The 27,443-nt window shown below is 43.2% G+C and overlaps 2 protein-coding genes across 11 annotated transcripts in view; both read right to left on the bottom strand.

Moving 5' to 3' along the window:
- LOC135917010 (uncharacterized) overlaps nt 1-3,371 on the bottom strand; it is a 100,209-nt gene extending 96,838 nt beyond the window's left edge. For 2 of the 3 annotated variants that reach the window (XM_065450469.2, XM_065450467.2), the window contains exon 1: nt 2,956-3,371. The gene's annotated coding sequence lies outside the window, so the exon portion shown is untranslated. The remainder of the gene's footprint in view (nt 1-2,955) is intronic. The other variant, XM_065450470.2, reaches the window with a different exon arrangement.
- A 2,543-nt stretch (nt 3,372-5,914) lies between these two features.
- The window catches only part of LOC135917019 (P2R1A-PPP2R2A-interacting phosphatase regulator 1), a 45,727-nt gene continuing 24,198 nt past the window's right edge, over nt 5,915-27,443 (bottom strand). For 5 of the 8 annotated variants that reach the window (XM_065450499.2, XM_065450498.2, XM_065450500.2 and 2 more), the window contains exons 10-11: nt 16,031-17,117; nt 5,915-13,258 (exon numbers count right to left, since the gene is read on the bottom strand). In XM_065450499.2, the coding sequence (XP_065306571.1) occupies nt 16,913-17,117 (205 nt within the window). In that variant the 3' untranslated portion in view covers nt 5,915-13,258; nt 16,031-16,912. The remainder of the gene's footprint in view (nt 13,259-16,030; nt 17,118-27,443) is intronic. The other 3 variants (XM_065450505.2, XM_065450504.2, XM_065450503.2) reach the window with 3 other exon arrangements.

The raw sequence follows: 27,443 nt of genomic DNA, 5'->3' as shown, positions 1-27,443 counted from the left end.
GGTTTATTTTCAGTCCGAACAGCTAGATGACTTGTGCTCAGAATTCGCTAGCACACGCTAGTAATACTGTGACGGATCTAGTTGGTTGAACATGCTATGTATATATATAAGTAACATGCCACATATAAGCCACATGCCACATATAATGAACGAGAAGAAAGGGGGTTAACCGAGGGGCCCGATTTTTATTAGTCATATCATAAGACGCCAAGAAACAATGACACCAAGGACAACATAGGGGAAATTACTTGTGTTTAATAAATGAAATAAAGAAACTATAGATTAATGGAAATTAAAGTGGATGAAAAAACAACTTGCCGCAGGTGGGAACCGAACCCACAACCTTCGCATTTCGCGTGCGATGCTCTACCTATTGAGCTACCGCGGCGCTGTTTCCCCATCCACTTTCTTGGGTATTTATGTGTCCTAGTAGAACCCTGGGAGTGTTAGCCAGCGCCACCACTCACAGACCTTGGCGGCAGACGTGGAACGTCTTATTTGCCGCAGGCGTCACGAGAACGTGATCTTTTTGCGTGAAGGCAACTGGTCAATAAACCCACATATGCTACCTGAAGGCATCAATGTAGCCGGATTCAAGACCCTCGTCATGTAATGAACGAGAAGAAAGGGGGTTAACCGAGGGACCCCATTTTTATTAGTCATACCATAAGACGCCAACAAACAATGACACCAAGGACAACAGAGGGAAAATTACTTGTGCTTAATAAATGAAATAAAGAAACAATTCCCTGGTACACTTGAAGTCATCACGCGTTGCGCCTACAAATATATATCAGAGTCGTACTATAATTTCAACAAACGCAAATACGATTTCAACATCATCCTTACTATAGCGGGTAAATCGTAACCGAGTCCGTAGACGGCAGCGCATGCAACCAGTACCTTTAGCTGCAAACCTTTAAAGTTAGCTTTCTTGCACAATGATATGCGTAGAGGCGAAGCCAAGCGAACATTGCACGAGCGCAATAACACTTTCCCCATAAGCTCTCCTGTATAATTTGCGCATGCGCGCACCTCTTTGCCCAACGGATCACGCCTGAGTTATTCCGAATACCTGATTAAAAATGCGCTTCTTCAAATTGTCGAAGAAAAAAAAATCACGATGTCCCTCTCTGCTGGATTACAAACAGCTATCGAGGCACAAAACCCAAATGCATCTGACACTACCATTTATAGAACCCGGAACATTCATTCGAGTTAGAGCTGCAACTTTTGAACGCCACATGCACTCGAACGCTTTTCTACTCTTTCCACGAACCCTCCTCTATGGCTATTACATACGTTATACTACCGAAACACGCCCATCTCTCGCCTTTGGCTTAGAGGAAGCCAACTTTAGGGCTATGCCGGTTAAATCTTCGGCCGTTATTGTATATTCGTAGAGGTATACCTTCCGTTTTCCATGCCTTATTTCGGCCCTCCGGTGGAGAAGGTGCTTCGCAAAGTCCCCATGCATTTTGCTGGAAACGTAACAATTCGCCCCTGCATTCCAGATGTCAATGACCGCTGGCGTCCTGCGATTGCGAGGACTCCCAAGCGCGTGCCAAATAAGTGAAGTGTGAGTTTCGTAACAGATCACAAGCGGCGATGCGAAAATAAGAAATGCTGCGTCAGCAACAGCCAAAAGAAACAGGCAAAGAAGCATGATTTAATTGGACGGCAAACTTCTGTAGCTTTTGTTAAAGACAGCATCTCTTTCTGGACGGCTATGTCCAGCCCCTTAATCACAGACGCATGTACACAAGCTAGTCAATATCACTAACGCGAAAACAGGGCTGGAACCTCGATGAATGGATTATTACATTTCCTGCAGCGTACCGCCTACTGACTGCATGCTAACGCGCGCATCGCTTTCCAGTTTCGTGAAAATGACATTTGTCGTGTTGGACGTTTTCTTTTTTTCTCTTACATTTTTTTTCGCATCAAATTATAATTACACTTATACTAGGTGCAGTTTACGTACATTGTAACAACGAAACATAGGTGATACGTGATATTTAAGTAAAATAAAATAAAGAACTAGTGATAATTCAGCCATCTATACATATTGGCTCTTCCCTTGCCCTCCTGTGCGCGCTTGCTTTGACCCCGACAGCCAGTTTCACAAAACTGCTATATTCCAATCTAAAGCAGCGCATGTTACTAGAAAGAAGTTTTACGAAATTATCAGTATAATGAAAACTTCTCTGCTCTTTCAGTATTGCAATATGATAGATATTTTTTATTATACCATAGTTAAATTTGACTGCACCAGTATCATTGTGTTTACCCTGTACGGCATGCACGCATATATAGGGGGAACATATTTTGCGCTGATCATCAGCAAAAATGAATAGACTTTCTCGTGCTTCTACGAACAAAAGGCTAAATGATTGAGTTGCGAAGACACTGCGTGCAATAAAACTGTGCATCAGAATCATGCGACAAGTTTGACAGAATTGTGAGACATACACGGCATATGCGTACATTGCATCGCTAAAGGGGGCGTGTTTCGAAACTAGTCTTCTGTTCAGAAATCACGAATATATGCTGATATATGCCTCCATTCTTACTGATCGAAACCACCACAATTGTGAAAGTTAAGGGGAAAAAAAAGAACAATTTCTACTTTTTCGCAACAAAACAATGATTAGAAAGGAACGCAGCAGCGGAGAGAAATGTGTAGTCACCTACTCGTCGCCACCGCGCTATTTTCTGAGCGAGCAACATTAACGCAATCTATCTGGAGCAGGCGGCCGCAAATAGTAAACCGTCCTCACCGCCGCGCCACGCGCTTTTGCTTGCGCATCCGAGACGGGTGCGCGTCTGCGCCGAAAGCTCGCAGCGGTCGCTTTAAGTACACACGTACACAGCACGGCAGCAGAGACAAATTGTTGACCCAACCGAGTCACCACATGCTTTGAGGACTCGGACAAGGTCGCGCACTGTACTCACCTTCGAAAGCTTTGACTGTTCCTAGTGATTCGTCCCAACTGGAGCCGGGCGTCTGCACGCGTGCACCCTGCCCTCCGCGCAGAAGTCAGCGTTCACTGATCGCACGATAAGTTGCAAGTGTCTCTTTGCCACTTCTTGACTCGCTTTCGGCAAGCGCGTTATGGTGTTCCGGTGACCGCCGCTGTTCGCGGAAGCCCTGTGCAACATCCAGTGGAAGGCACTTTTACGAGCGCTGCGCTCCTGTGCGGCTGTGCTCTTGAGCAGGCATCCCCGGCAGCTAGATGCAACGGCGCGCGCGTGCGGTTACCGTGCCTGCCGAGGACTGTGACGTTACGGCAGGCCGATGGAGCAGTGGAACCCGTGGAGCAGCGGCCCGAGCAAACTGCTAACTCCCTCCCTCCGCTACTTCCGCCTTAGAGACGAGAGAAAAATCGAAAGCGGTGTATGAAACGGAAGTATCTCAGCGCCCTCTCAGAAGTGCTAAAAAACGAAACTGAAACTTTAATCACATGACGTAACCACGAACTCACCGTGCCACATGCTATTAGAGTTATTATTTTTTTATCTACACTTCGTGCAGGCTCGTGTAGACGCTTGTACTTGCGCCTGCGCACAAACGTTGGGCGATTTCTCAAATGACTGTGTTCGTATCTCTCGCCATAGAGTTTCTCACTACATTATATAATGAGAAACTCTATGTCTCTCGCCACCTCTCGCACATCTGTTTTATGCTCTCTGCAGAGAGTAAGTCGTGTAGTGGCAGAGAGTAGGCCCTTTATACAGTAGGTCGTGCTCTCTGCCTGTTCTCTGCGTTCTCCACCACTTCCGGAGTAAGTGGACGAAACCGAAAGTGCTTCGAAGTTCATCTGGCGGGAGAAACGAAACTGAAATTTACAAACTTGCAAGTGGACGAAACGAATCTGAAAGTTATCAAAGTACCGTATCACGGGAGCAGTGCATCGAGCACTGTTGTCCGACAACAAAGAAAGCGGCGAGGTCTAGGTATAACCAAAGTATGAATACGGAAGCGAAATGTGAAACTTGCTGAGCCGTGGGAGCGCGCCCAGTCATGATGAGGTTTTGTTTATGTACTCGGCGCGTTTCGGTAGCCCTCGGCCGCTAGTCAAGGTAAATATATGGCTTCATTGGGTTGATGAAGCACGCGGACTTGTGGTTTATCTACAGCTCATCATTCGCGTCGGCCGGGACAAGTGCAAGGTTACGAGTTCTTCGCCAATCAAAGACCGTTTGGCCGAATTCAGTTTCCTGCAGAGGGAACTCTGGCGTGCAATCGTTCAGCACATCCTACAGCCATCATGGGAATGATAGGAAGTACATGGACTTATCTGATCGTTGTGCTTGTGGATTCTAACGTTCTTGTGGCTGCTTATAACGCCTTGCATGCCTTCAATGTCGCAAATTTCGGAGCAATCTACACTTTTAGAAGTGCAGAAAACGCGACGAACACGCACAATCGCTACTTAATAGTTTCAATATCTGGCTTCTGTGCTGGAGGTTCTGTGCTCCAATCCTGCCGTCAGACAATTTCAATAATGTTTCCTTGTTTACTACGCATTACTTTGTTGAAAATGACGAGTTTACCGGACCGATTGAAGCCAAAACGACAAAGTTAGGCAAATCCATGGAGTAGGGCAAATCTATACTTCTTATAATTTCCATGCTACAGTGAACTGTACCCAGTACACTGTAGCCATGCTGTTTGAACCAACGTAGGTCTGAACCATTGCATGCAACTCCCATAGATGCTAGCGCCAGAGACCCCTCTAGTAATTATTGAGTGAAACTCTATGGTCGAATGGGCCGATTTACCGCAGCGCTCTAGCGTCTACGACCAACTTTCACTACTCTCCGGGTAAAAGTGTATAATTTTGACACGATTTATTGTAATACGAATTATATTCGATACTTAAGACGAATTTTCTCTATCACCGTGTTGTTCCGTGTAAAGTCCAAGTGCCACAATATGGAGCACCGCGTGCCGTGTGCTATGGGTGCAAGATTGAACCGAGGAGGATGGTGGATCGATGCGCGCAGTCTCTCCGCGCGCCCAATGTTTGAGGTCAAATGATCAAGCGCGAGCTAGGGGTGCTAGGGGGACAGCAGGCGAGAGCACGTCACCTCCTCCAGCTCGACCATGCCTAATGCCGCGGCTCAGCGCATGCGCGGCCCGCACGCCATATCCGCGATGGGTGCAAAAGCTCGGCGAGCCCAGATCGCCCCATGTACGCATATTGCTTAAGCGTTCGCTAACCGCTGCCGGCGCTCATCACGCCAGCGAGTGTTCGCGGTCATCGAATGACATTAGTTCATGCCTGCCTATGCGCGTTACCATGTTTGTCAATTTAATTAGTAAGCGAATGTTCACAGCAATTTATACGGCCTACAACAAACCTTACTTCATATAGATGTCTAATACTTTGCTATCGTTATCAATGCTTTGCCTTTTGAGCAAAACTTGGCAAAACTACGTAACTGCACTCACATATTAGTGGCACACTTCGCGACTAGCCAAGTTGTACGAATATGTGTGTTCTATGAAGGCCTAATACAGGTGTAATACGAGCACATTCGGTTGCGATTGGGCTGATTGGCTTCTTTCTGCAGCTTGTGTAAAGGAGTCAATGACAATCGATAAATTCGATCTGGATCGATCGCAATCAAGTGTCCCATTTGTCACAGGCATTATTTCTGATTATACAACTGTTGCACCTCCTCAATATGTTTCTGGAAGATGTTATTGGTAAAAAAATTCACAAAGACTGCGTAATGAAGAGAACTCTTCCTATCTTGCATTAGATGCTAGCTACATTCTTGCACAACAGACAACTTAATTTCTTGGTATGCTTGGTATAAGGTAAAGGCAACAGGATATAAACTGCATGCTGACTTTAAATGTGCACAGTTAGCAGCAAAAGAAAACAAAAGTGAAGCAGGCAGATCAATGGATAAAATTTTAATAGGTGCTCTCTCATCTTTATGCACTTACAAGTGCATAAGCACTACAGTTTGAGACAACAGCAAAAACAATTGCGCATGAATGTGCATCAACATTGGCTGCACGCCTAATAACGAGCAATCCACCTGATATGTTTACATATTATACAAATAAACGGCACTCATTCTGTGTGTACAGTATATATAATGAATTGTGGCTGCTTTGACAAGCAGACTAAGCATCAGAGAAGCTTTCATCAAAAAAACAATATTTCTCGCATAGCATACATACATACATATAAACAAGGACATCTCCGCAAGTCTCATCAACAGTACTAGGTTACCAAACACATGTGATAAACTCCATATATTCAACAAAGCTCTTATATGTGTGGAGGTGTACTATCTTTGTGAAGATGTCGCAGTACTCTAGCAATTCACAGAATTGAACTCATGAATGCCCAGCTTCACATGCTGGTATGATTTCAGAAAAACCAGCAAAGCTCAACAAACAGACAGCCATGACAAGTTCCCTCTGCTAGCTTGAGGAACATAATTTAGACATTTGAAATGCACACCAGGGTCCAGATTTGTTTTTTTTTTTTTCGCACATCAATACTGGCTCGCACGCTGCCATGCTGCCACCATTTCCAGCAACGGCCTTTCAGCAGTGTACGACAAGGAACGTTTATCAACAGAAGGAATTGTTACAAAATCTGGCCCCAGAAATTAGTGGTATCTTTGAATCCATGAAACAAACGAAATCTAGCCAAATAGACCAAAGTTTAATATGCCCTGTGGTGTCTGTGCACTGAAGTGCAGACAGTGCATATCATGTTGACATGAAGTTCAATCTGCTAGACATCAATAACAAGAATTGTACAACTGCACTTGACTTGCACTTTCTTTTAGCGCATATTTTTAAATTGTCGTGGCAAAGACAAACAGGAGAGCTAAAGGAAATGGGGGAAGCATAAAGTAAGGAGACCACTGCAGGTAAATATAAATATTTTGTTCTTAGGTGACAAAGAAACAATAACTATGGCAAAAAAGCAACAAGATTGCATTATACGCACATCTCTATTCATGTTGCTGCAAATACCTCTGCAGGCTTAAAATACAGTTAGCCAGTGAAAGTGTTTGTTAGTAACAAGAGACCTGCTAGTAAATGAACCCTAAAGAAATAAAATGCAAAACAAACAAGCATAGCAAAGACTAAAAAGAGATGTTTTAAGAGCTCTTAAATGTGATAAGGCACAAAAAAAAAAAACATTTTCATTCTTATTGGCAAAGTGACGGTGGGCACAAATTTTTAACACACAAGTGGAGTTTACAATGAACAGCTGTTTTCTGCACAAATTTCTGGTACACACTGCCAGCCTGCATTTTCAAATCTACATGGCTACAAATCTTAACAAGATTACACGCTTACAAATATGTCCATCAGGAAACACCTATAGCTAACACAGAAAACATCGCACATTTTCAGGTCTACCAAATCATCTCTGTGAGGGACAGACAGGCATGCACATTATAAGAGGCACTGCTCACAGATGTGTACTTGAAGTTGTGAAAGTAAAGGCAACATCTCTAACATGAACTTTATGTAGAACAGTGAACATGCACCCATGGTCGAGCATGGATGTATGTGGACTTCAATGCTGATGGGGAAAGAAAAATTCAATTAAAACCAAGCACGTAGCCCAAGATTATCAAGACTGCACCAGTGTTAGTGCATGAACGTGCAGTCTGTACATTTCATGTGGACACAAAAATCAAAAGTGCCAAGATTTTTTTTTTTACCAGTATGATTTAGTTTGCTTTCCATACCTTTGACTGCCAGTTTTTCCTATTTAAATTCTTCTGCACAGCTTTACTGTCTGAAATTTATTTCACTTGTATGCATTGTCCACTTGCAAACTAACACGAGATAATGTAGTGATTTCCTTTATTTCATCCTATTCTATTCCAGTCACACATTGCTTGCAACAGCCTATTCTGGTGACAACAAAGGCAGAATGCTGCTAAAGACTATGACTAAGCATGAAATAAAATGAAAGTGTGGGAGAAATGTTGCACCAGTTTGGCCCAGGATGAGAATACTAACACATTAAACACTACTGCTGTGCAGACTGGTCAGATGCTTACTTTTGGCTTTTAACAAACAATCAGTTTGCAAATCCAGCTGCATCAAGAGAAAAAAAGTAAACATGAGCAAAGGGCACATCACTTGAGACAAGAACATGTCATTGATCAGACATATGCTTGTTTTCACTTGTGTTCATATAGTACACAGTGCTTGTTGTCCCAGCCTTTCTTTTATTTGTTCAAGCTTTCACACTTCCTTAGTTACATGCCTCGATAAGCAGCTCTGTCAAAATGAAAGCGTAATAGCAGTGGAGTACGGAATCCTTCAACCCTGCAGCTGCACTTCAACAAATTTATTTGCTTATAACAACATTCAGATGCTCCCTTATGACCAGAATGTCAAGCGAGGGCAAGAGGTATGCATATAGTTGCCATTTCATCAGCCTTGCAATTCAGCCTACTTCCTTCTTGCAATGCAAGTTACCATCCCATTGTGATAGCAACATTTACGGCTTTCTTGGAAAGGTGTGCAGATGCAACTATCAGATGCAAGAAATGCGAAACCAAACCAAACAACAGTCTGCAAAAATAATTCAGAGACATAGGTGTTGTTTCCTTATGCACCAGTAGCCACTGCCAAACAAAGTTGCGATTACACTTCAAATCTGCATGCATCCTTATAGCACCTGCCAAAAAGCTCTGCTGTTGGTAGAGCCAATATTGCTTTGCCTGTGTCTGCATCTTAAAACTGATAAAATGCCTTGAAACATCTTGAACAGACACACCATATCTTTCAATTCTTATCACAAAGGCTTAGGACTACAGAAGGTAATATACAACAAATCATCCACCCTCTCTTTCCCAGGCAAAACAGCAAAAGTGCAAGAAACAGAGAGGTTGGTGGCTCTGGCAGAAATAACTTAAGAGTTTAAATAAACTTCATGGTAAAGACAAAGCTTTGGGTTTTCAGTGCAACATCCAGGACTAACCCTACTTTACGACTGCGCTCTTCCATCACCTCCGAGGTGTGGCCTTTGCGAGATACTACTACATAGGGCTGGCATGTATATCATGTCTACCAAACATAATAACAATCATAACAATCAAAGCAAAGGAAAGGCTTGAAAATTTATGCAGCAACATCTTCGCAGCTCTTACCTCTCAAACTTGGAGGAGGGAATTGGCTAGTGAAGCACGCTTAATTAAACTAATATTTGTGTAAACACGTCGGATTGACTGCCCATTGTGGCAATAAATTACAATGCCCCAGAAACCTTGGCATTACCAGAATTCACTACACACCAAAAGAAAAACCTAAAGTGTTCTATGTAAGTTAAAGAAAAACAAATGAAATGCTCACAGAGGCAACAGTGGATTCAGGTCTTCAGATGCCTTCAGTAAAGGCAAGCCAGTTCCAAAAGTTGCTGTTGTGCAGAGCTGTACCATGGTAGCACTGAACCTTCAGTTTGTAAACATGATGGCAGTCAGAAAACAGTTGTCAACTTGAGATCGAACAAATCGTGTTCAATTTGGAAGTTTCCATTCTGCTGCATTTTTACATAACTACACAGGTTTGCAAATAAGCACAAATCTGAAACCCCTTCACATACCTTCTAATGATAAACTGTGAATGCCACTGCCAATGGCACTTGCTTTTTCTTGTGCTGCATTTCCTAGTGACTATAGCGCCCGTCATGCCATGCTTTCATGAATGCTGTCAGTGCTACCTGCACAAGAGGAATCATGGAATGATGATGATTCGAGAAATAAGCATCATGCATGCAATATGAAGCCTGCATAGTGAAAGAGCTAGTTAAGCACATTCAGTGCCCCATCTAATAGCCAGATCATATCTTATTTTTATTTTGTACAGCACTGACAACACATAGAAAACAAACAAAAGAGGCACTTTCAATGTCAGCTTTTCCTCACTTCTGCGTTGGCTGCGATGTAGAAAAAATTGTGTGAATTGTCAACAAGCTTGTCTTGATGTCTTGGACAAACCAAGGAATAAGTGAAGCAGTCTAGCTGTGAACTATGCCTTAAGAAATGCCCTAAGATGTCATGGTGAAACTGAAGGTTCAATGCTATTAGTATAACAACACCAACCACAGCACCAAACATTGAGAGAACCTGCTCTACACAAGCATGGCAATAGTGGAAGTTCGGCATCTTATGGCCTCAGGAATTTTTGGCACAAGCTGTATGGGTGCCGAGGTAGCACAAGCACCTGTGTGCCTTGGCCACTGCAGTGGCACAAGAGAAGACGCCAAGTTACATTTGACGCCCGTCAGCTGCTTAGCACTTGCTAGTTTAGATTGTCTAGCCATGCCGACACATCATAAAGGCATCACCCAAACGCAAAAGTTGGCAAAACACTGGAGCCAGAAGAGAGCACAGAGTTTTCATAGATGGCACATGAACCAAAAGCTGCAATCCACAGTTTTGTTCGTGACTGCCGCAAAGCAGCGCTCAATACAATGCTTGGCAGCACAGGAGTTGCAGAAAATATGTTTTTCTCCAGCCAGCTCCAGTGTTCAAAAAGAAAAAAGAAAAGAAGTTGGCTGTGAAGAAGGCTACTAGTAGAGTCAAGCAGAGTAAGCACCATATATGCCTTCAGACTTTTCCAATTCTTGCATGTCATCAAACTCTTGAGAACCCAAATGTGCGAAGAGAAAGAAGTTGCATAAAGGCAAGAAACTTGCCATTTTCGAGGAACACACTATTATACAGAGCATAACATATTGTAAACCAAGCTCTTGCAGCCGTGACCAAAACAAAGAAATTGACCCAAGGTCTGCTGTTCTTTCTGTACAAGTAGCTATACAAAAACAAAAATACCAACATAACTGCCCTCATGTTTGTCAAATGTTAGTCAGCCAAAAGTTGTACCAGACAACTAATGGTCTTATCTGACAGAGGTGCACATGCACAACAAAGGCAAAATATTTTGTAAAAACAATGTCAGTACCAGACACCTACAAGTGTTCATCACACTGTGTCACACAAAAACAAGTTCTTCAAAAGAAATAGGCATACCGCTGTCAGTTATGCATATTTATATATATATGTATCTATATATGTATATATGTACACACACAAAACACACACGTGCTCTACAACTGTTTGTACACCCTACAAGAAATGCGACAGGGTGATGCGACATTTTGCTTTGTAGGCATTAATTGCTTCAGCTGGTCACGCTCAGCACCACAAGACTAGTGCGTCCCCCTTCTCATCTTCCCATATTGCCTGTTTTCAACAATGAAAAGAGTATTGAGCAGCAAGCAATAACACAATCCACCAGGCCTTGCAGCAGTTGCCTTGCACCCAGATTTTCTGCACTGAACTACACCAGAAAAAACTTCCTGCAGCAGCAAAGGGAAGGACTCTAGGGTCAAGCGTCTTCACACGTACGAGGGGTGTTCCGAAAGAAAGTTTTATCTTTTTTTTTTTAAAGAGAAGATGGTGCACCAGGTTAAACAAACAATCGCCATAAGAATCCATGGCCGTTGCTGGTTCAACGACGGAAGGAGTGTCAGCGGAAAATGAATGAAGCATGCGCGGAGCGCCAAAGAAGAGAGAGTAGCAGCAGACCGGCTTGCTGAAAATCATTCGAGTACAAACCACAATGGCAGACATGTGCTGACAACGTGGTCGCCAGCGCAAGCGCGTGCTGTTACCTGGGATGAATTGGCACGTGGGACTAGTGTGTTCGTCATCCATGAACGCCTACAGATCGCGTATGGTGAAGAGGTCATGTCTTGGGCCTTGCATTGCAGGGCACCGAGTTTTACCAGAGTGGTTTCTTCAAACTGATTGCACACTACAACAAATGTCTCGATGTCGGTGGTGACTACGTAGAATTAAAGTGCAAGGTGTATAGTTCATGATGCCATGGTGCATTTTTTTTTGCAATAACATTTTCATGTGAAAATAAATGACAAAACTTACTTTCAGAAGGTCCCTCATTTAAATTGCGGAGCGGTCGGAACTAAGCTTTGCGCCACCATCACTTTCAGTTTTGATGGTTACAATGCCACCATAGCAGAAACAGAAGACTTTAACAAGAAATTTCGTAACAGTTTTGCCGTCTTCCTACAGCAACAAACACTGAATCATGAAAGTCTTAATGCCCTACTCATACGATGACGGTATATGAACAATTTCAAATTCATGGTGAAGCAAGGGAAGTCGGTGTTGTGTTCCTTAAACTGTTTTGCACACAAACTTTCTTTGGCTATAAATTTAGGCTAGGGTCAAATGAAAAGACGTTAAACATGGAAATGTTGACAAAGAATGGCTAAACAGGGGACAAACAAGGAAAACCTCTGTGTTGAGTAAACATTTTGAAATGATTGCTTCAGGCCGAGACTTGCCATGCTTGTAGGCTGTTGATCCCTTCAAGTTTTCTTCTTCTCGTGCACTTTTTGTTTTGCAGAAAAAGAAGGAGATATTTTATTTAAGACGCTAAAAGTGAGCATCAAGTTGAGGCTATAGAGGAGTGCCGCACACAAAGTTGCCACCAGGTATACATGCTGATCCAACTTTGGTGCTCAAGTGAATTGCGGAAAGCCTGTGGCATTGCTTGCTGCTCTTACGGATGCCATAGCATCCAGAAAGTTAAAATATGGCCAGGCAAGACGGGCCATGCAACTTTTAATCACTTTTGCAACGACTCCTCTCAACGGGCCTGAACGGTTTTATACCTAGACGATGACAAGGGAATCACGATCCAGGGATATTTCGAGCTGTACCTTTATGGCCGTATTTTTTGCCACCCAATAATGTTTGCTTTGCAGACCAACCAGTATCGAGGCAATTGCCGCACAATTTTTGCAAGTGGCAACTCCACCGATGTTGAAGCAGGTGTTTTGCACAACAGTCAAGGGTGCAACAGGGCATTGCAGAACAGACATGCATAAGGATCTACAGCAACAGCATTCGTTGTAGTGTTTTGCGAGTTTTCCCCGACACTGGTCTCCCTTTACCAGGAGCGGAAAAAAAAAGTCAAGGGGGCACAGTCGAAGTTCAAGCATAAACAAAAGGAATTCTTTCGAACAATAAATAACAACTATGACACAAGCAAAAACCAGGAGTATACATTTGCTTGGATATCCGAAGGCAGTGCTCGTTGTCAACTCGTGTGCACACATTGTGAGGCACTGGATGATGAGTGAGGCGGTTTGCTTGCAGGTGGTCGACAGCCATCGGGGAATCCCCAGTGATGAAAGGTTACTTCTTTCTTGAAGATGGCAACCTGAAAATAAAGAACAGCATAGAAGTTTAAGAGGATGAGGGAGGGAAAAGGTGAAAATCATGAAAGCAGACACAAACTGCCCATTCTTCACAAATTGTGGCCCATGCTTCTTGCACATTCCTTGCTCTCAATACATTTCCTTCAGTGACACCAAGCTTCAAATGTGTTTGCATTCACTGTATGCAGCTTCATAAGATCACATAATTTTCACGATGAAAGTCGAAGAAACATTATGGAGAAAATGTGCAGTTGTACCTAAGTTGCAGCGCTAAAGTCTAGTGGACAGGTGAGCTCAGTGACTACCTAGCTGTCACCTTAGCGCATACAGTGACAGTTTATGCATGATGGGGAGATGTCCGACACAGCCACAGACATCCAACTTGCACACACACATGTATCTCAGGCATAATCACAAATGAAAGTAAAAGCTTGTCAAATCCAATCTCATGGGCATGTTTGAATGCTACTTGGAACAAAATTAAACTTCAACAAATGTCACAGAAAAGCCACCATATATAGTAACAGAATGATGGACATTTGGAAAAGCTGTTCCTTGTTTATGTGTGTGTGTGTGTGTGTGTGTGTATACACACACACACAGTTGAAACTCGATTTCAAAAAGTGATGACCACGGTCGAATTATTTCGTTATATCTGGAAGTTCGTAAAATTGAGAAAGGAATTTTTGGTCCTTCGAAAACTAAAATTGCAACATAGCAACATGCAAAAGTTACTCCGGCATTGTATTTGTTGCTAATCCAGTCATTTGTCGCATAAACCAGGAAATAACGAAAGCAACCACCACCGCTCCTACCGAGGTGGAGTTGAGTCGGCTGTTCTGTGCGTGGGTGCGGTATGCAGCTTCATCAATATAAAGCTAGGGATGTGACCATGGCGCCTAGATGTTTTAACGCGATAGCTTTAGAGCACATGCTCGAAGAAGAACTTATCTGTGTCAAAATTACAAAAAAATCTCCACTTTTTTACTGATTTATTTCAGGAAAAACTGCCCAAAATCGGGTTCGACCAAGTTTATTTCGTTAATTCGGGTTCATGATAAAACTGAACCCTATGGGTACCTGCTGGGGAATGGAAATTTCTTTGTTAGATCGGGAACTTCATAAAATCGGGTTTTGTTTGATCCGAGTTTTAACTGTGTATAAAAATGAAACATGTACACCATTCTTTTTTTTTTTTCCCCTTGGAAAGTGATCCTTTATGTTTCTTGTTCTTGTTGTTTTTAAAGTAATTGCGAGATTGAACTACAGGTGGCCACTGCCGTGTTAGTGTGGACTTGGAAGAAGTGCAAACTGTCATTCAACGGGGGACTGACACTCAGCCACACAGTTCATTTCAACACTTATATGGGGTTCTCTAAGTATGTTTCACTTGCGTTCCACCTACTCTTAATATCCTTGCACAAGCGAATTAGTACTGCACTTTATGCAAATTTTGCAGTGGTTTAGAAAAGTTTATTCCTGTGCATCAAGGTAGAGTGCAGTAGACTTCTGTTAACTACAGTTCATACAATTTTTCGGTTAATTCGATCTCGAACAAAGTTCCCGGCCAGCGCCCACACATTATGGGCTCAAACTTCGATTATTTCAATGTCATAATTGACCTTCACCAAATAATTCGAACTTGACTGATCAGCTTCGCTGCAATACAGCCACGCTATGTGCCGAAGTATACACAATTCATTGTGATACATACCAAGAATGCAAAGGGCCCACTGTCACGGGACATAGTACAAGTTTCTTAACTATACAGGCACGCACACGATGTCTCCAATCACAGTATGAGCACCTAGATGCCTACTAAGCATACTGGCAGCCATTCAGAGCTGTTTCTGACATTTCTGTGGCAAGTTGAGCTCTCGTTTTGCCCACCATGCATGTCTCGTATATGAGACCATCAACTGGACACTTAATGGTGCCATTTTCTTCTGCCTTTCGTTTAACTTGATCCGTGGGATAATTTGACCAGTTTCATCGGTCCCATACAAATCGAATTAACGGAAGTTGACTGTATTGAAATTGTGTAATGCATTATATTGAGCTTTAAGATGCATGGTGTTTTATGTACAAGAAGTTGTAAAAAGTAAAAGACTTTGTTATATCGAAAATTTCATATTGAGCTTTAACTGTATCAAACAACTTTTGGTCCATGCAAACTTGTACACATAGAGAGTGAATCCCAATTTCAGTTCTAAACAATGCTGAACTAGGGGAAAAGAAAACAACTCTTCACTTGACAACACTCTGAATTTTATTATTTGGATGACAGAACTAAAAATTCATAATAAATCTGCATAACCTGCTTCACAACACACACTAATCCCTAACTAGTAGATACTCCCATGAATACTAAGTTACAATTATCAGATGATGAGTGAATAGCTGTTGAATTTGCTACAGTATTTAGACAACTGAGCTCAGTGATTGATTGATACTGCAACATTTTTTTTTCAAAATTTAAACTTCATTTTTTTTTGTGCAAAGTATACTGAACTGCTGTATCAGTTATAACCAGTTAATTCGTTTCAACCCAATGAATAGTTTAAGGCATTGTGGTAGGAAAAATTACATGCTCAGCTCTGGTAGAACAGCACTTGTGCCACTGTTAACTATGCAATTGTGTACTTGCAAATTTCTGACTGTTACTGCACAAAACAAAGCTAAACAAGTTGCCTCTTTATCAGGAGACAACATGAGTGAAGGGTGCAAGTTGTGAAGGATGCGAGTTATGAAGTATTTTTTTCTGATACACTCACCCTGTATATGCAGGTTGCCTGGAAGCACAGGAAGTCCTGCTCTCAACACCATCATCAACGTGCCAGCAGAAAGAGAGAATGTGGGCAAAATGGGCAAGGGTGGGTGGTGGAGGGGAGTGGGGCCTGTACACTTCATTCTATACTCTATCAAAAGATTAAAAACTGGGCCAGAAGAATGTATGCTCTCGGGCACCTTCAGTGGCATCACCAGCACTTGGAACCTGACAGAGTCAGACAGCAAATGCTCAAGACGAACCTGGCGATTCCACAGACATGTTCACTACCCTGTGCTATCACCCTCAATCAGTCTTTTGTGAGTCGGGTGTGAAGCACATGAAATTATGAGGCTAGTATTATATGCTATGTCTCGAGCCTTCACTGCAGCCTTCATAAGCCTGAAGTTGTGTTACAAGTGTGTTTGGAATGTGGCTGTGCGTCTCAAATGCAACACATGCACGCATAAACACTCCATTTCCAAGCATGTTTGGAGACTAAGATGTTTCTTCACAGCACGTACACTTTGACCACACTTCTTTATGCATATGTGTACTTGTGGACTACAGGTCTGCAGCTAGCGACACGCAGGTCTGCAAACGAACTTTCAATGCCTTAGAGTGCCAATTTCTGTCAAGGACCTGACAAGACAGTTCGAAAAGACGACTCTGAATATAGCAAGGCAGTCAAACAAGGGCTCTTAAAATGAAGTGTGCAACCTTGGCCACAGTCTTTAGAAGAGTCTGGACAGAAGTGTACATCTAGGGGTTCTAGCTGGCAGGAGGTGACCAGGAATGAATTCTGGGGAAAAAGCAAGGCAACAACTAATGAGGTGGAGCATGTAACTAAGGGGTGAAGTAAAACAGAAGGAGAGGTGGGAACGAAGAGTTAGGAGTCTTCCATGTTGCAAGGGCTGTCAATGGAGACAACGGGTGCTAGAGGTGATCGTACACCCGAGGAGGAAGACGGATGGTGTTGGTGGAAGACTGAGGGGCACCCAGGGGAGCCACTGCTGCTTGACAAGGAGTCGCCCATGTCTTGTGGCACTGTTTGCTCAGGGCTGCTCATCGCCTCTAGGCTGCTCTGTGACAAGCTGGAGAGAGGGAAGGGGGTTGGGGGTAGCAATAAATGTGCAAATTGTTATGATGAATGTCAAGGAAACAAGCAAGTAATAAAAATGAGAACAAGAAAGATGACTATATGAGTGCTTACTTACTAGTTTATTGTTCAGCAAAGCAGACATATTACTTTGCCTACATATTTGTGCATGCCTAGCATAGTGCCATGCAATATGCTTCAGGCCCAATGATTACCCAGCAGAAATGGATGAAAGCAAGCAGGGCTTCAAAAGGTCCTAGTTGGTGTAGCCTCATTGTTTTGCTGTACTGTGGCAGGCACAGTGACATATAAAGTCAGTGGAAGACAAGGAACAGACAACAAGGAAATTGTAATCAGCCTTTTTCACGGCGCAACGGCACTTGCACCTTGTCCTAGTGGATTAGCCGGGAAACATTTTGGAAAGGTTGAGTGCATGGTCCCATCTCAAAGGTAAGTCCCTCGAAAAAAGAAAGAGCACAGACGTGCACTGCTGCAAATGCTTGTGTCATGTACTGTATTGCAACTTCACCAGTAGCTCTACGTCGGGGCGTTGCTGAAAACGCGCACAGTATACGACTGCAACGCCATGTTTAAAATGGAAAGCGGGCAGGGCATTGTCTGGACTGCACCGTGAACCACGTAGCAGCCATGCTTCATTGACGGCTAGCAAACTTATTGAAAAACCCCTGCGTTACACAGGGGCATCATTTTAAGAACATGTTGCCAATGAAGTCTTGTTGCAGCGCCGGCGCTCTCTTGCTGCTGGTGGCAGCAAGAGAGCCCTGCCACCAGCAGAAAGAGACAGAGTGGCCTGACTTCACATACCATATTTTTGCACGTATAACCCACATCAAGATCTTTCACAATTTAGTAGTCAAGTAGGAATGAGTTACATGCAAATTTCTTTTTGAAGTGTGGCTTCACGGCAAAGCGCGCCACACTGCTGCGAAGCCACACCTCAAGGCAAGGTTCTCCATCATTCAGTTTCATGATCTAATAGCAGTGTGTGGGTGTAGGCCAATTGGCGATTCATAATTTTGGGAAGTTACCGCAAGCAAAACACGAGACTTGCAGGGACAAGACAACTGATAACACAAAGGAACAAAGGGACAAGCTGCTTCATGCTGTCCCTTTCTACAGGTTTCATTTTGCTTGCTATAACTTTCCAAAATAAAAAAAAAATTCTTTATCTCCTAGGGTCCTTCCCCTCTCCCCACTCCTGTGTGTTGAAGCTCCCTAGCCCCTCTTTCATGTCGCCCATTCCCCTCCTCTCACAGGTCACCATTTCGCATTCAATACTTCGCGAATCGCGCACGCAGCGCCAGCAAACTCGTATGTCACCCGTTCCCACGGCACTCCCTCAGTCCACATGAAGCACTTCGTGACACGGCAGTGGGCCAAATCACCGTTGGGATTTTTGGCTCCGTCACGTTTCTGTTGCCACTGCCCATGTGAGGGCTTCGCCATCCACACTGTCATTCACTGTTACGCGAGTGCTAGCTGCGAAGTGATCCGATTCATGTGACATATCACGTGACTTATTGGTCGACCATAATGTCCAGCATGTGAATCCAGTTTTGTCAGCATCACCGAAGAACAGGGTGACCGAGCCGTTAGACATACGTACGGCGTGGACGAGTTGCGCATCTGCAAGTGGAGAATGTTTTTGCAATGATTTGAGCGTTGCTGTATGCAGTTATTTCCGCTGATTGTAAGCATGGAAGTTTCAATTTTTTCCGGGCTCTTGTATTTAGGGGTGTGGGTAATACGCCGTGGTGGATTATACATGCAAAAATACGGTACTTGTTCAAGGCATGGTACCATGAACTACAAGACTGCCAAGATGCCAACGCCAACGATTGGCTGATTATTCAGCCCTTTGTGCCCCCGAGACCATTTTGTCATACAAGGCCAATAAAGATACAACCGACGAGCGCAAGTTGTTGTAGTGCAATGGGCTTTTGTGAGACAGCTTCACTGTAAAACAAGAACAGATGGGTGTTGAAGGACATGATTCACTCTTCATGGAACATCTAAGCCATACCCGATGTGAGGTACTCCATGACTGAGCTACCACGCCAGTGACAAATCAATCACTGCTTTCAACTGCAACCTGAATGCAGTAAAACCGTGCAAATTTGGATTGCACGAGACCTAAAAAAAAATGTCAGAATTAACTGAATGTCGAATTAAGGAGGGTATCAATAAAATACAGCTGAAACTTGTTTTAACAAAGTGATGACCACGCTCGAATTATTTTGTTAAATCTGGAAGTTTGTAAAATCGAGTAAGGGATTCTTCGGTCCTTCGAAATCTAAAATTGTAACATAGCGACACCCAAAAGGTATTGCGGCATTGTATTTGTCGCTAACCCACAGCTGCACGTGTAAAAAGTCCGCGAGGGGGCCAAAGACTGCCGCCCCTAGCGACATCTGGTATGTAAGAACGCTAGCGACTGCCGAATCCGTTGTACCGTGCATGGGTGTGGCCTGCAGCCTCATCAAAATAACGCTAGGGCCGTGACTAGGGTGCCTAGATGTTTTAATGCGACAGCGTTAGAGCACACACTCGAAGAAAAGGCCATCTGCGTCAAAATTAGCAAGAAATCACAGCTTTTTTGCTCATTTGCATTGCTCTGCGGTGGTGGTGGCGAACGGCATCGCAGAAAGCGTAACCAAGTTCTTCGATACTTGCAGTTGCGGCTATCCTTCCGTGGAAACATCGCCCACGTGGCACCGGCGCTGACAGAGGAATCCTTCCACGATTACATCCAGCAGTGACGTCATCGAGCTACTTAAAAGAACAAGGCTCCCCTGGCATCGGTGCATTTGCTCTGCGGTGGTGGTGGCGAACGGCATCGCAGAAAGCGTAACCAAGTTCTTCGATACTTGCAGTTGCGGCTATCCTTCCGTGGAAACATCGCCCACGTGGCACCGGCGCTGACAGAGGAATCCTTCCACGATTACATCCAGCAGTGACGTCATCGAGCTACTTAAAAGAACAAGGCTCCCCTGGCATCGGTGCATTTGCTCTGCGGTGGTGGTGGCGAACGGCATCGCAGAAAGCGTAACCAAGTTCTTCGATACTTGCAGTTGCGGCTATCCTTCCGTGGAAACATCGCCCACGTGGCACCGGCGCTGACAGAGGAATCCTTCCACGATTACATCCAGCAGTGACGTCATCGAGCTACTTAAAAGAACAAGGCTCCCCTGGCATCGGTGCATTTGCTCTGCGGTGGTGGTGGCGAACGGCATCGCAGAAAGCGTAACCAAGTTCTTCGATACTTGCAGGTTGGTGCTGGTGCAAACTGTACCTTTTAGTAGAAGTCTTGCTTGCTCCCTGCCACCACCACTGCTGCTTCTAATGTTACTCTGATGCCCTTTTATTGATTAGAAATGCCTCTGTCTGTACTTTGTCTAGTCTGCAATGACAACCTTCCAGAATCAGGCTCGTACCCTATGTGCACAGAATGCGGCTTTGGTTACCACCTCGGCGCATGCTCAGGCGTGACTAAGTCCGCGTTTAAGGCACAAGATGACGTGACGAAGAATAATTGGAAATGTCAGACGTGTGTTGTATTAGCAGCCCGACTCGCCGCTGACGTGCGAAAAGAGAAACACGAGCAAGCTTCAGGAGTTGAACGGATGTTGTCTGAAATTAACAAGCAGTTGATGCAACTACCGGCCATTATGAACAAAGTTGAAGAACTCATGCAGCTAAAGCACACAGTAGGCAAATTAGAGCAAACTGTACAGCATTTCTCGGATGTGTACGATCAAGTGCTGGCTACAATGAAAACACATTCTTCAGAGATAGCTGCTTTGAAAAAAAAGGTCGAAGAAGCTGAGGTAAACAATGGTAAAGAAGAAATTTCTAAACTGCGACAGCAAGTTAACCAACTTGAGCAGTATAGTAGGCAGCACAATTTGGAAATTCATGGTATTCCGCACAGTGACAATGAAGTACTGCTTGACAAAGTAAATAACTTAGCGAAAACACTGCAACTTGCCGAACTGTCTCGTGCAGATGTTGAACGTATGCATAGGCTTCCACCCAAACCAGGCAAAGAACCTGTAGTACTCGTCCGTTTTGTATCCCGTGTCACGCGGGACGAATGGATGACAAAAAAGAATGATTTGAAAGCAAGGAAATCGAATGTTTACTTCCTTGATAATCTGACACCAGAAAACAAGAAGCTTCTGTGGGAAATGAAGCTACGATGTCAGGAGAAGCATTACCAATTCGCTTGGCATAGGGACGGCAAACTGTTCGTGCGCAGGGCTCAGGGCGAGCGCGCAATCCATATTGCATGCGAAGCTGATTTATCTCTGATACGCTGATTTTCTTGTGGCTTCTGGGCGTTACAGAATACTTTTTCTCATGGCGAGTACATGCGCATCAGCGTACTATGACAGTTCTTTATTTACTTCTGCCGTAAATGCTCCATTTTTTCTAAAAGATAACAAGCTATCTATCTTTCATTTAAATGCTAGGAGCCTGAAAAATAAATATATGGAAACGGAAGCTTATTTGGAATCCTTAGAACATAAATTCGAAGTCCTAGCTTTTACCGAGACGTGGTTCACAAGCGCGGATGATATTATTCAATTTCATGGTTATAAATGTGAAGGTGTTTATCGTAAACACCGCCGTGGTGGAGGTACTTCACTTTATTTGAAAAACGATCTGTCCTACGAGCTGCTGTGCGAATTCTCATGCGTTACCGATTCCTATGAGTGTATTGCTGTAAAATGTTGTAAATATTTTATTGCTTCAGTGTACCATCCTCCTTCAGGTGATCTTGATTATTTCATTGAATTCATTACCAAAATATTGGAATATGCTTCTGATCTGAGTCTCCCGGTTGTTTTGGTTGGCGATATGAACATTAACTTATTATTACGTACTGCTCACACTCAACAATTCATTGACGTACTACATTCTTATAATTGCACTAACACAATTTGTTCGCCAACCAGAATAACGCCAGATTCTGAATCATTAATTGATATATGTATAACGAACCACGATCCAAATGATGTTTTTTCGGGAATTCTCACCTCTGATCTAAGTGATCATTTGCCAGTATTTTGTTTTTTGCCACGACACCTAAACAAAAAAAGGCGTTTTCGAAGTCAACTTTCTTTTTGTCGCCACTTTAGCGATGAAAATATGAGTTCCTTTCGCTCCATGATAGAGAATACAGACTGGTCTACAGTGTATGGCGAAAATGATCCGAATATTTCGTATGATACGTTTATTCAGATAATAAAATCGTGTTATGATGCTGCTTTCCCACTACAACAAATAAAAACCTACAAGAAAGCTAGGAAGCCGTGGGTAACTCGAGATATGTATAAAAGAATGCAGAAACGTGACAAATTATTTGATACATTTATTCGGTGCAGGGATCTTGCGATACTAAATGAATACAAGAAAATAAGAAACAAGTTGACTTCAGACCTCAAAAAAGCTAGATACAGGTATTACGAACATATGTTTTCTACGGTATCAAACAATCCAAAGAAATTATGGAATGCAGTTCGCAGGTTAAAAGGAACCCAGCATAACACAAACCCGAATACTCTAACGTTTGATGACACTGAATACAGTGAAACTTCCTTGGCTAATAAATTCAACGATCATTTTTTACTTGGTGGTGGGTCATCCTACTCTAGTGGTTCATTACTGCCACCTGAAAGATTTCTAAACCACGAGACTTCCAATTCTATCTTCCTATCACCCTGCACTGAAATGGAAGTGTATACCGTTATTAAGGCTTTAAAAAAAGATACTGCAGCAGGGACTGATGACATAAAAGCAGGACCAATCATATCAGTTGCTGATGTTGTCTCGGCTCCATTATGCCATATCTGTAACAGCGCTTTCGTGAATGGCATTTTCCCCGATTCTATGAAAATTGCCAAAGTGATTGTATTGCATAAGGGAGGCTCTGTCACTGATTTAAACAAATATAGACCGATATCCATACTACCTCTTTTCTCAAAAGTGTTGGAACGACTCGTAAAGTGCAGACTAACTAAATTTCTAGATAAAAACCACGCCCTTGTGGACCAACAGTTTGGCTTCCGTGAACACAGATCTACTGAAATGGCACTTGTTAAGATCAAAGAAAAACTCCTCAGTAACATCGAGAACAAACTATACACGGTTGGTCTTTTCCTGGATATTAGAAAAGCTTTCGACTCCATTGAACACACCATCCTATTTAATAAACTGACATACTACGGAGTTCGCGGTGTGGCCCTGAAACTGATTCAAGATTACTTCACTACCAGACAGCAATACACGTGTTATAATGGGTTTTGTTCATACAAGAAAGAAATTGCACTCGGTGTCCCTCAAGGGTCAATTTTGGGTCCCCTGTTCTTTATTCTATACGTAAACGATATTGTAAACATACCGCTTACTCCAGACATAGTCTTGTATGCTGACGACACAAGTTTGTTTTTCTCAGGTGACAGTCTACGAGTGCTAGAAACTACAGCTAATAATTGGTTAGGTCAACTTTCAGTTTGGTTATCAGCAAACCACCTGCAGTTAAACGTCAATAAAACAAAATACGTGGTTTTTAAGCCTAGAAATAGGCCTGATGACTGTGCTTTTTGTGTGAAGTTCAATAGTTGTGTAATCGAGCGGACTTCAGCTTTTAAATTTTTAGGTGTGCTTTTTGATGAGAACCTGAGTTTTACACCTCATGTAACGAAGATTCATTCTAGCATTTGTAGGTCAATAGGCATATTGTTTAAAATTAGATACTTTGTTCCTACTTGGTTGAAACTCCGCCTGTATTATGCTTTAATTCAATCTCATCTTAGCTATTGCCTGTTGGTATGGGGGACTACATTCCAATCAAACTTGGATCGATTGATATGTCTCCAAAAACGAGCAGTTCGCTGTGTTGAGAACCTTGGACCACGCGATCACACGGCACCTTTCTTCATAAAGCATGCACTTTTAAGAATTAATCAACTGTACGAACTTAAGCTCGCTATACACATACGAGGTGAACTCGAGAAAAATTCACTCATCTTTTATCAAAACCACCTCTCAAGTTACACCCAATACAATTTCAGGCATGACCATATTAGAGTTCCATTTTGCAGGACGAACTACGGTAAAAAACAATTAGCATACTTAGTCCCATCCTTCATAAATGCACATCCTAACACGATCACTATCGCGCAAAACTTCAGATCATTAAACTGCTTTAAAAGTGCCATGAAAAAATATTTGCTTTCCCTTTCTGATTGACATTGTGCTAATTGGTTTTTTGTGTGTCTTATGTACAATTATTTTAAGTGCGTTTCATTTTGTGCTTGTATATATATACCGTAAAAACCGGAATATAGGTCGAACTTTTTTTCAAAAAACCATCGCGAAAAGTCGACCTTCGACTTATATACCGGACATTGGCGGAAAAACTACGGAAGTCTTGCAACAATGGGCGGATGAAGTAAACAGCCGCCTTCGCCATCGCCATCAGCAGCAGCGCGGCGTCTATGGCGGCGTGGCGACGCTGTGGCACCGGCATTTTGCGTTTCCATTGTTGCGAAGTTATATTAATTAAAGGCTGTACTTTCATTTTGTTTCAAAATGAGCGGGAGCGGAAGCCGACGTCAATTCACCGTCGCCTTCAAGAAAAAGGCGATTGAGTACGCGGAAGCCCACGGCAACCTGGCGGCACAGCGCGAACATGAAGTATCCGTTTGAAAGCGGTAGAGATCGCACACGCCTAAGGACTGGGCAGCGAGAAGCACTCGTCATCCGACTCTAATCAAAGGCGTTGCTCTGATTCGGAGTAGCGCTTGCGCACTTCGTGCCCTTCTGTGTACTGTACACCCGACGAATTTTTAACAGTATCGCGCGACCATCGACCCGCGTGTTTGTCGGCACCTTATCATCACGGCACGGAGCGGCGAAATAGCGAAAGTAAGAGCATGTGTACACATGCGCGTATCTCATTTGTTTTGCTGCCCAGTGCCGTTAATAAGGTGCTGACAAGCACGCGGGTCGATGGTCGCGCGATATCGCTAAAAACTTGGCCAGGTGCACATGCGAGCAGCATTTAAATAAATATTTTCACCATTGTGCAACCCCCCGAGTTGCATTTGTTTCAAGGTAAGGGTGTCATGTCTTTCGGTACTTTTGCCATTGAAAAATATTTTTTTTTTTTCATTTTGAGAATTCGTTAGTTGGGGGATCGACCTATATTCCGGTCCGACCTATAGTCCGGTTTTTACGGTATATATATATATATATATATATATATATATATATATATAAATATATATATATATTTATATATATATATATATATATATAGTTTTTTGTGTGTTTATATTACTCTGTTGATCCTAAACGGTTTCTGCTTAGAAAGTTGTATAGTTATTGTTGTATTTAATGCACGTATGTTTGCAATGTATGCTATGTACGTCTAATCCACGCTATTGATATGTGTGTATAGTATCTGTATGTTATATGCTACCACACTGTTGAGCAATGTATGGGTGACAGGGCCTTAGTCAGGCAGACAATGTACTGCCTTTAGCCTTGCCATCCAAGACCTTCACTGTGTCTGAATCAATGCTGAATAAAAAAAAAAATATATATTTCTGGAAAAGCTTTATTAAATCAGATTTAATGCAAGCTAGCTTTGTTAATTTGGGCTGATGACAACATAGAACCTTATGGGTACTTGCCGCGGACTGGAAGTTAGATCGGGAAAATTGAAAAATTGTGTTTTGTTAGGTCAAGTTTTAACTGTAACAAACAAATGCTTATGAAGGCAACATGCTTTTATTTACTGAAAGAACAGGCAAATCCCATTTTCATTTTGCAGAACAGCAGTGTGAAAGCTGCATTTCTTGTCATCTTGTGACTGATTAGCACTCGCAGCAGCATAGGCCTCGCAACTTCCTTCACAGTGTGGCTGTGGAGTGCATTTTCATTCAAGACATGCATTTTACTGATGGGACGCTGCTATAGTGATGAAAACACTTGCCCTCCTCCCTCTAATGTCTCCCGCCCTTCTCCTCCTTTTTGCTTCGTTTTTCGCCACTGGTCTCTACGGGCACACCCACGCTCCCCCTTCTCCGTGTTTGCGTGTCTGGCAACCCTGTGGCCGTGCGGGCTGTGCTCAACACCTCCGAGAAAAGGCCATGCTCCGTGCACCAATTTCATGGTCGCGCGCTTAAAGGAATCTCGCTATAACCGGTATTCTGATTTGCGCACCTACTCAATAAACAGTCCGCCTATACATTGAGTTCTATGCAGGCACGTACCCAGGGGGCCCCGAAATCAAGTGGCATACCCCCCCCCCCCTCCCCATGTGCACCCACGCCACCACTCCTCACACATTCCTAAAGCGCCACCAGATCAATGTTGAGACTTGGCAGCTGTTCCTCAGTCAGCATTATGCTGCCTTTTTCACTCCTTTTAGATGGTGGTAGTTATCGGCATCTCTTGTAATGTGAAGGACAGTTTTCTCATAGATTCTGCGTCCGCGCGATTAACTCGAGATGCTTCAGTTGTCAGCATCTATTCAACCGTCACGCGCATAGCTGTTGCTTTTGTTAGTTCAACCTTCTTTGTCTAGGCTGATCCTGGGACCAGGAGAGGGATGTGGCTGTTACTCAGCTGCTCTGTACTCTCATGGAACGAGTTGCGGCCGGAGAAAACGTCAGTTGCATTTAACTTTTCCCTTTGCTTCATTATTTCCTTGAGTTACAGCTCGCCGCGACGCTGGCAGATGCCCGGAACCATATACACGTGATATGGGTTAGATAAGGTGGGAAATAAAATAATGTGAAAGAGCATCCATCATGAAACCCTGCAATAACCCTTAAACCCATAAGCAAGATGGCTGTCGCCCGTTACCTCGTCTGTTTTTCCCTAATTGTATAGCACTTTTCGTGCAAAATTGACAACTGGAAACAAAAATCGCAAGGAGTTGAGAAATTAAGCGATCTACTAAGGGAGAGAGTCAAGGCAACAACCAAACTGCAAGCAAAAGCGAATAATAAGAACGTTAACCATTGTTTATGAGAATATTTATGGATCAACATCTTTTTATTTAAAAAGGAAGTAGGGAAAACGACGCCGGAAGTGGAGAACAATTACTTGTTTTGAATGACGCTTCTACAGTTATCGGTGGAACCGCCTCACGTAGCCACTTCTCTGCTGTGCTTATGTGGGCGTTTTTCTAACCTTTCGCGGTGAGCGCAGTACGTCTAGAATCGCAGAGTCCTGCGCTCTACGCGGTTGTATGGGACTGGCGGCCGCACAGCGTTACGCAATT

Source organism: Dermacentor albipictus, chromosome 1 (assembly GCF_038994185.2).
Source record: "Dermacentor albipictus isolate Rhodes 1998 colony chromosome 1, USDA_Dalb.pri_finalv2, whole genome shotgun sequence".
Lineage (NCBI taxonomy): Eukaryota > Metazoa > Arthropoda > Arachnida > Ixodida > Ixodidae > Dermacentor > Dermacentor albipictus.
This window is presented reverse-complemented; position numbering and strand designations above follow the sequence as displayed.